General features: G+C 53.2%; 1 protein-coding gene across 1 annotated transcript; it reads right to left on the bottom strand.

Moving 5' to 3' along the window:
• Positions 1-3,593: 3,593 nt before the first annotated feature.
• On the bottom strand, positions 3,594-9,153 carry Dlx4 (distal-less homeobox 4). Its single transcript, XM_034506835.2, has 3 exons — positions 8,049-9,153; positions 4,470-4,657; positions 3,594-4,149 (listed from the first exon to the last, which is right to left on the bottom strand). The coding sequence occupies exons 1-3, from the start codon at positions 8,332-8,334 to the stop codon at positions 3,907-3,909; spliced, it is 717 nt and encodes a 238-aa protein (XP_034362726.1). The 5' UTR covers positions 8,335-9,153; the 3' UTR covers positions 3,594-3,906.
• Positions 9,154-9,625: the final 472 nt, after the last annotated feature.

The raw sequence follows: 9,625 nt of genomic DNA, 5'->3' as shown, positions 1-9,625 counted from the left end.
CCGAGCACTAGTGAGGCTGGGACTGAGTAAGTGATCAGCTGCTAGAGCTATGAAGTCCTGGGGTGTCCTGGGGGAGAGGGAGGAGTGGCTCCCCACCTCCACCTCACACAGGCACAGTAGATTGGGGGATGGAGGAGGGGCAGCCCGTCACTCCAGGGTCTTCCCACCCCCCTCCCACCAGCCACATTCTCCTTCTTCCCACCTGCAAGCAATTTGGCCAATGGGAGGGCAGCTAAGATTGCTGTGTGGAATCCTTCTAGATCTGGGTGCATTTGGTGAGGAGGGGGCTGCCTCCTTCCCCACGCTAGACCCCGTGTAACCTTTTCCTCTTCACAGAAGCAAATTACTGGTAATTATCTCACATCCAAAGCCTTCAGGAGCTGCTTCCAAATTGCTTTAATTGAATTAATTGAATCTCATTTGGTCTGGGGGAGAGAATGGGGGGCATGCCTTAAAATAGTACAGGGGAGTGGTGGGGGGTGAGCTACCCAGAAGGAGGCCACTTTCCTGTGGCTGAGACCATGGACGTGACAGCGTGTGCCCTGGACACACTGCTCCTGTTCTGTAGCCTCAGAGGATGTTCAGTGGGCAAGGCACTGCCCACTTTGAGTAAAGGACCTTGCCTGAGTCCTGCCATCTAACAATGTGGCCCGGGATGTGCTGGGATCTATCTCCAGCCCCATCCTTCCTCCCTATCCTGGGGAAGCAGGTTTATCTGCTTAGGCGAGAGGTGAATAGGTGGCTACAGGGTCTCACCCTGGAAGCAGGCTGTCCCCTCCTATTGCCACAGCAGCAGATGTGAATGTCATTTATAAAGGGCTTACTGTGTCCCAGGCCCTGTGTCAAGGCTGTTACAGGCACTTCATCAATTCATCATCATAACTATATGGTGAAGCAAGTCCTATAATCATTCCTGTCAGAGGGAATAAGAAAGAAAGCACAGAGAGGTGAAGAAGCTCTGCAAGCCTGGAGGCAGCTGCTGCGGAGGCAGTAGCACAGGCCAGTGCTTGGGAGGCAAAGACAGGCAGGTCTCTGAGTTGGAGGCCATCCCAGTCTACAGGGTGCCCAGTACAGCCAAGGCTAACACAAAGAAAGCAAGTGTCCCCTGCTGGGACCACTTTGGGGACCAAAGTCTACCTTCCATCTTCCCTTTGCTTTGTTGATACAATGTTCCCAATGGAACTTCATCATGGGAAGAAACTACAGGTTCCCCTTCAGTAACCATGGCCGCTAGAGAGATGAAGATGAGGCACCTTTCTTGTTGGGATTCCTCCAGACCCATCACCACCTAGAAGTTCGAGGCAACTGGACCAGGTCCCAAGTGGAGAAGAGTCTCATTTTCCCTGGAAAGGGCACACGGGAGTAAGGGAAGGGGTGCTGCAGGCTCAGCTGGTCGCTGACTGGGAGAACAATTATGCTTCTGCTACTTAACTTTACAACCCAGGCTGTTGTTTTAACGATGCGACTCGTGTTGGGCTGTCCAATTAATCTGCCTTTGGAGGCTTTCCGAGATGGGGCGGTAGATCTTATCTCGCTCTGTGGAAAGAGGAGTGTGTAGCCTGCATGGCAGGGAACAGCACCCCCAGGGCCCTTGGCCTCAAAGAAGACCTAGAGGAGCCATCTGGGGCCACCCACCCCTAGAGCAATGGAACTAGGGTCCAAGGGCAGGGGTGAAAAGGAGAAAGGGGAAGGGGGGGGCTCTACAGTGGGCAAGCTCACTCTACACTGCCCTATGACCTGCCATTTGCTGCTCAAGAGGCAATCTTCCCTGAGTCTCTGGGGGACCGGGTGTGACCACTGACCCAGTAGTGGGACAAAGGAATGTGTACAGTCATCTGAGGTGAGATCCTTCCACTGAATGCAATACCCCTCTGTCCTCCCTATGACCCCAAACCAAACTTCTTTCTAGCTTGGAGTTGGCTGGAAGTGCCCTACTGGGCTTTTCAGCCAAGGACTGGTGCCCTCAGTTTGATGTGATTGGGAACAGGTTCAGGCAGTGAGAGGAAGGGAGCCTTTGAAGCCTTTTGCCTGGAACTGGAGGCCCCTCCCCAGCCCCCCGGGGCCACTCTGGGCTGACCCTGTCCTCCGCCCACCCCCCTCGATGTAAGTACAGTAGGAGGGTAGGAGCCGTGGCACAGGATGAATCGTGGGGCTGCGGTCCTGATGCTCTGGGAGCTGCCCAGCCTTCTCACCCAGCCCACACTGGACTTACAGCCTCTGGACAGTGCCCAAATGGCCTCTGTCCTGCTTTTCCTCTGCTTCTTGTCACACTGCCTCCAGTCCTCCGTTCAGCCACGTGTTAGCCTAAAGCACCTGTTCTGGCCAGGCTCCTCTCCCTGGGAGCTGCCCAGCAGGAGATCCACAGATGTGTGTGTTAGATGGAGAATTCCAGTCCCTTCTAGTATTCTTCCTCCCCCACCCCTTTCTGTAGGCTAAAGCCATTCCACCTCCAGCAGGTCATTTCTTCCAGAAGGACTGGCCTAACTTAGTCCTCTCCCAAGGACAGCCTGGATTGAATGTAGAACACTGTGGTTGTGAAATGCCCGGCTCCCTCTCTAACTGGCCCCAGGATGTGTCTGCTGGGGAAGACCATTCTGACTGAGCCACTCTGTGTATGAGCATCTTCCCATTTCATATGAAGTCATAGGGACTTTCAGGATGTTCCAGAGCTAGAACCACAGAGCTAGCTGGTGGCAGAAGCATAACAAGAATCTAGTGTTGGGCTGGAGAGATGGCTCAGTGGTTAAGACCACTGGCTACTCTTCCTAGAGGATCCAAGTTCATTCTCCAGCATCCACATGGCAGCTCACAACTGTCTGTAACTCCAGTTTCAGGGGTTCCAATACCCTCACACAGACATACATGCATGCAAAACACTAATGCATATAAAATAAAATAAATCATGAATTTAAAAAGTAGTGTCTATGACTTCTGGTGAAAGGGAGGAGATATCAGATGAGAGAGAACAGATGAGCCGAGCAGCTAGCTCCAACCAGGATGAATACAGGAGACAAATATGCTGAACACTCAGGACTCTGCTTTTTTTTGTATACATTTTAATCTCTGAAGCTTGTGATTTGAGAGATGACAAGTCCCTGGGAATGCCGGACAGGGTAACAGTGAATCGGAGCAGTTTTTTTTTTTTTTTTTGGATAGAAGCAACATCGGAGCTGAGACGCCAAGGCTACCCCACATTTACAGCAATGCCTACACTGATCCAGAGAATCTGTTTGTCTCATTTCTCCTTCTGGGCTTCCAACAACATGTGCAAGTGAACTTGTTAGGTGTTAAGGATGGAGAGTCGTGGGCCTAGGCTCTCAATGCAGACCTGCTGAATTATATGGATGATTAAGCCCATGACTATCAACTCAAAATGGGTAGATATCGCGGTAGAGAACCATTTAAAAGAGAGAGGCATAAGCTGCCCACAGGCTGATACTCCATGTTTTTGTTTTGGTGCTAGGGCTTTGTACATGGTAAGCATTTACTCTACCACTGGGCTACCACCAATAATTAGTAAATGAAAGTCGGAGACTTTACAGCGGCCAACAACAGAGACTCTGTGTCCACTTCTGGTTTTGTTCATGAAAGGGCTGTCTGGGCCCCCACGGTGCAGTCCAGGAATAATATTTGTTTTCTTCCTGGTTTGGATCCTAGGCCTGTGCTGGGGCTGCAGTCATCTGAAGGGAGAGGGAGTGGCGAGGCTGTGGCCGTCTAAAGCCGCTGATTAGCTCCCTGGCTTGGAGAGCCAGGCTTCCACTCCATTCTTCCCCCTTTTCTCCTTTAGCTTCTTGTCTTCTGAGCAAATCCATCTGGAGCTGGTTTCCTCTCCTCCCAGAAGGAGAGCAGGTGCGCAGGTCCTGGGCTTGACAAGAGGGCTGAAGCCTGCCCAGCTTCCCTCCAGACTCACATCATCTGAGGCAGCGCCAGCACATCTGGGGAGTGATGCTGATACCAGGCACCAAAGCTGCTGTCATAGCCACTGGTAGGCAGGGTGCCTGCCTTGGGTAGATCCCAGATGAATGGGAGAGTTGAAGAGGGAGGAGACAGGGAGGGGGGTCTCCCAGAGAAGTCCTCTTCCGGCTCCTCAGAGCTCTGTTTCAGAAGCTTCTTATATTTGGAGCGTTTGTTCTGAAACCAAATCTTTACCTTTGAGAGAAAAAAAGGACAGATTAGGAGTGTCTATGAAAAGGTTTGGAAAGGGAAAGGGACCTGACCACAGAAGGTGAGCCCTCCAGTTGGCACCTCCTTGGTGCCAGCCCTCCAGTTCTGGACTCCCTCAGTTTCTGGGTGCAATCTTCTTCTTGAGCCCCATTCTCCCCTAATATGTACCCCAAATTCATGCTTCGAACCAGCTATGGGCATTCCTTATCAAGAGCTGTGTCGGCAAAATCATGGGACTCCTTTGTGGGTTCTCAGGAAGCAAGGACCAGGAAGTTTTGCCTGGGCAGGGACAGGACTGGCCCTACCTGGGTTTGGGTGAGTCCGAGCTGGGCTGCCAGCTGAGCTCTCTCAGGCAGGGCCAGGTACTGGGTATGCTGGAAACGCTGGTTCAGGTGTTGCAGCTGCAGGCTGGAGTAGATGGTTCTAGGCTTGCGCAGCTTCCTGGTCAGGGACTGCTGGGAGGGCTCGAGAGGCAGTGCCAGCTTCTCTGATTCTGAGAGGCAGAAGAACACTGAGCTGTAAGCATGCGAAGGGACCGGGTAAGTCAGGCATTTTCAATAAGCTCATTGCACCCCACACCACGGGCAATCGGCAAAAACAACACAGCCTTCACCATCAACCTGAGCCGCCTCGGTGTGTGTGCAATGGAGGGAGCCTTGCCTATCCCTGCCATTTCAACACCGGCAGCTGTTGATACAAGCTGCAGTTCTTGAATTCTTGTCCTGTTGAAGCTACCAGTATGGGACCTAAGAACAGAAACCACCAAGGGGCCAAGTAAGGGTGCCCAGGCTCCTGCAGTGAGGGGGCAGGGGTGTTGGTTGGTTGGTGGGCCTGCTTAGACTATTAGAACAGGACAAGAGACTTCATGGAGAGCTGAGCTAATGTCTGGAGATGATCCGAGCAGTGCATTCAAAGGTTCAAGAAACCTACAAATAATATTCAAAGCTCAGAGGTAATGTCGGAGTGGCAATCTCTTGCTTCTGAAAGGGGCCTGTAAAAGTCAGCCTTAAATGCTAATATCAAGGCAGGAAAAGTGAGTCCTTGTGTACCCTGCGGGGGGGGGGGGGGGGGAAGGAAAGGACCATCCTTTTCTTTCCCAAGGGCTGGCTAGCTCAGGGGAGGCTTTTCAGGGATCTAGAAGCCAGATAGCCACAGCAGTTCCCTCATGGTAGGTCCAAAGAGCTTAGCGATCCGCCAGCAATAAAGGTTGTTATATTGTTAACGCTGTGAGGCTGTGGCATAAGACCTGGTGCTCCCCACAGGCCCCCCAACTCCCACTACCAACCTGGTTCTTTAGGAAAAGGCTTTCAAGTTGGGGTCAAGACTGAGGCCTTGGGTTTCCATTCCTGAAACCGGGGGCCCCAACCTAGACCATTTTATGGGATACTGAGACTGTCCAAGAAGATGAGAAGTAGGAAGATAAAGAGGCAAAATGCCTGCCCAGGATGACAAAACGTTGGGGTAACAGTTGCCTCATTCCGTGCGGGTCTACTATGGGGACCCCAGAATGGGGGTGGGGGGGGAGTGCGGTGAGATGTCCCTGTATCCCGGCAGCGGTTGCAGCTTCTGTCCCTCGGCTTGCTCCTTCATCCATTCCTAGCTGGGTTTACCCAACACATGTTAGAGTCTCAGGCTGTGGGCCTCAGTCACCACTGCCTTCACCTCCCCCACATCCCTCACCGGTGGCCTTGGGTGCTGTGGTCCTCAAATCCTGTTTCTTGGATCCCAACCTCAGCCAATTCCCAGAAAAACCATTGGGTTTCCGCTCCCGCCCGCGCCCGTCTTGTGTCTCCTACTTTGACCCCTACTGCTCGCCTAGGGCCTGGAGCCAAGCGACCACCCGGCCTTCTTGGCTGCCTGGACCGCGCAGTTCGGGCAGAGAGCGAAGGAGGACAGCCTGGACTGCTGAATTCGTAGAGCCATCACCTTCCAGGTGCCTTCCGGAACAGCTGGCTTTTCCACACTAGTTTTGGCAAGTCACAACTGGATCTACCCCAGTCCCCATAACGATAATGGGTCCCCAGGGCCTCCGTGGAGGCGCAGCAGCCGCTCCCGCAGCCTCAACGGGGTGTTGCTGAGGCTCTTTCCGAGGCAAATGCCTCCCTGGGATGGAAGTGCACACGTTGTATGGGTGTAGGACACCCCAAACCCTCTCTCATATTCCAATTACTCATTCAAGAATGGGCGACCCACACAATTTCAATAGCGAAATGCTACAGTATATATATATTTTTAAAAAGTATCTGCTTATGAACACAGCGTCTCTGTTTTATTTTATTTTTCGTTGGATCCGGGTAAAGTACATAATAGAAAGAATTCTTCAGTCCATTGTTCTTGGACCAAGCAAGGGAAGGCACATGGAAGACAACTCCTCCTTATTGCCAGATAGGTCTCCCAATAAGGTTCTTCCCAATGAGTTCTTCCACCCCAGTCCCAAAATGCACACTGTCTACACACACACACACACACACACACACACACACACACACACACACGAGGTACAGGTTGTCCTCAAACTCAGGATCTCCTTGCTTTTACTTCCCCAGTGTATATTAGCACATCTAAAAAGAAGAGCCCAGGAGGTTCCTTTGTTGATCTGTATGTAAAACTCTGCCACCCACCCCCCACTGTCCCTCCTCCTTCAAGACCCAGCAACCCAGCAGCCCCACCCCCACTCTGCCCCAGAAGGTTGTTAACTTTCTGGGGTCCTGAGAAGGTCCCTAAAGTCCCCTTTCCTGGCTCCATTCATTGAGGAAAGTGAACTTCCCTAGGGCCAGGAGCCTGGAAAAGGAGTTGTGTCCTGAATCTATATGCGTTCTTTCTTTCTGTCTCAGTTTCTCCAACCATAGAACAAGGAATTTGAGCCCCTATTCTAGTGTGTCCTTGGTTCGGGGTGTTTGTGTGTGTCATATATTTACGCAAGAATGACAAGGGAAAAGGAAAGAAATGTCTTGGTTTAAAGCTGACTATGTGAAGTCACATGGCAGACGTGCATCTTTGAGGACTATGCCAAGAACAACTGGACCATTGCGATGTTCCAGGAGTCAGTAGGTCTATGGATAGCATCCTCGGACTGCCAGCCAGGGGCTGTCGGTTGGGCTGTGCACAGGTCAGGGCTAGGAAGGCCAGCTGCTCCCTTGTCTTCACTGAGCATTTTCTCTGGAGCTCAGATTTGCAACAGGAACTGGATCTAATGTTTCCCAATGTTAAGGGCGAAGAGGGGCTGTAAGGACGGCATAGACGAAAGGCAGAGGGGGCCAGGGAAAGATCTTGAGACTGCTGGACTAGCCTGTAAGTCTATTCTTTGAGCAACAGTTGGTGGGGTCCTACATCCAGATCTGCCGGGTCCAGTTAGCAGACAGGGTTAGGCACCTCTAGGAAAAAGGGGGTGGGGCCCAGGAAAGGAGAAGGAACCCCGCCTAGTTGTCTACCTACCTCCAACTGGGAATTGATTTCTGTTTAGTGGTGTTTGTTTTATATACTGGTCTTTGAGACCAGAACTCAAGAGGGATGAATGTTGGGAACGGAGTGAAGGATGAGAACCGCGGGGAAGGGGCTAGGTCTCCACCCCTCCATCTGGATTATGACAGTTTTCCGTTACACAGGTACAAACACAACTCCACCGCTCCAGGGGACGGTGGAGAGCCCTCCCGCCTGGCTTCAAAAAACGGCAAATCGAAACCAGGTCGGATTTAAAAAGGAGACCTAGATCAACTTGCCTCCGCTCCTCCCCCATCCTTCGCCCTCCCCCTAACGCAGATTCCAGGGTATTCGAGAGAGAAACATTTGAATCCCTCTGGCTGCGTGCAAGCAGAAGAGCGCGAAATTTATGCAAAGACAACCCAGACCCCAGAGGTGAGAAGAGCCGCCGCGGTCACCCTTACCCGCTTCGAGTTCCTGCGGGTGTTCAGCCGGCCGGTGAAAAGACTGAGACGGTGCCGCCGATTGTTGCTGGCTGGGCAGGTAGGAGTCTCCTGGGGTTGCTGGCCCAGGGTAGGAATAGGACAGGAGGTGGCCATAGGACTGGGAGTAGGACAAATCGGGTGAAGCTGCGGTTCCGGGGAATAGTCCGAGCGGGTAAGCAGCCACTACTGAAGGGGCGGGGGCGAAGTCCGGGAAGACAACGCTGGAGGCACCGTGGCCAGGAAGAGCACAGGGTAAAGAGGTCATTGCGGCCGATGCCGGACCACAGGGCCTAGGTCATGGCCTGCACGCCGTCTACTCTCTCTGCCAGCTCCTTTCAAAGTCTCCAGCTTCAGCAAGCCACCCTCATACTTCAGATCCCAGGACAAGTGTCTCTCTGAGCCTCTTCGGGAAGAGAGCTCGCACCTGGCAAAGGGGTTTTGGGGTGCCCCGTGGTTTTTACCCCTCCTCCATCTTTTCCTCTGGGTTCGGTTCTCGGGACCCCAGGGGTCCCCCGCCCACTTAGACACTCCGGATTGGCTATTGCACAGTGACCTCAGGGAGGCTCAGAGCTGGGCCCGCCCCACCGCCCCTCACCCCCGTGTTAGCGTGCACGAGAAACGGGAGGGGTGCAAGCTCCGGACCCTACATCCCTGCGTCTATTCCGAGTTCCTGGGGAATCCGTAGAGTCAGGAAGTCTCGGTAAAGACGTTCAAGGTGCTAGGAAATTGGGCCTGGGATGGCTAAGGGACGAGAGGAGCTGCGCGGTAACTAGAGACGCTTCGGGGACTCAGAACCTGTGTTCGCGCTCTGCGCGTCGCGCGGATCTGCATGGCCCCACGCTGCCAGGGCTCTGCGAGGGAGTGGAAAGCAGATCGCCAGCGCCGGCCGCTTATTCAGCGCGTCGGAATGCGTAGCTGCAGAGCTATGGCAGTTTGTTGGTAAACAGACGCTGGGGCCTGGAAGGTGCAGCCTGGCGCCCAGCCTGCCCCGCACGCGCGTGGCGCGCACGCCCCCGCCGAGCGCCCAGAGCCTGGCACGCCGCGACCGCCGCGACTGCGCCTCACCACCCCCAGTGCAAGCTTCCGCTTCCGGCAGGGGCCCCGGTTTAGTTGCGACACCACAGCTCCTGCAGGCCCTTGAGGCTGCTGAAGGCAGTCTGCTGTCTGGGATTCGCCTGTACCGAGCCCCGCCTTTCCTTGCAAAATGTAGCCTGGCAGGAGCTAGGGCAAAATCTAGGAGTGGGGATGAGTCTAGTTTGATGGCTCCTGGAAGAGCACAGAAAATATGGCTAGCTCCTCTGTACTTCCAGGCTGTGTTCCGGACCTGCCTCGAAGCAGGACAGGTGGCCTTAATGAACATGGATCCATGTTCATTAAACAACATGGATCCATGTTCATGCAAGCATCTGTTGCCACATGCACAAAAATACACAGGGACTTCATCCAACATATATTGCCATATACCAATATCCCTCTACGAAAAGAGGCTCATTTATGGACCTCCAAACACAGACTTTAAGGTGTGTATATACAGCTACATACACAAACATGGGCAA

This window comes from Arvicanthis niloticus, chromosome 6 (genome assembly GCF_011762505.2).
Source record: "Arvicanthis niloticus isolate mArvNil1 chromosome 6, mArvNil1.pat.X, whole genome shotgun sequence".
NCBI classification, from domain to species: domain Eukaryota; kingdom Metazoa; phylum Chordata; class Mammalia; order Rodentia; family Muridae; genus Arvicanthis; species Arvicanthis niloticus.
The sequence above is the reverse complement of the archived record's forward strand: the minus strand, read 5'-3'. Positions and strand labels throughout refer to the sequence as shown.

What these genes read in the sequence shown, in the direction of transcription:
- Dlx4 (XM_034506835.2), bottom strand. Translation starts at nt 8,334, where the DNA reads ATGACCTCTTTACCCTGTGCTCTTCCTGGCCACGGTGCCTCCAGCGTT. An exon ending in CCCGCAGGAACTCGAAGCGG is followed by an intron (nt 4,658 to 8,048) that starts GTAAGGGTGACC and finishes TCTGCCTCTCAG; the next exon opens with AATCAGAGAAGCTGGCACTG. An exon ending in TCGGACTCACCCAAACCCAG is followed by an intron (nt 4,150 to 4,469) that starts GTAGGGCCAGTC and finishes TTTCTCTCAAAG; the next exon opens with GTAAAGATTTGGTTTCAGAA.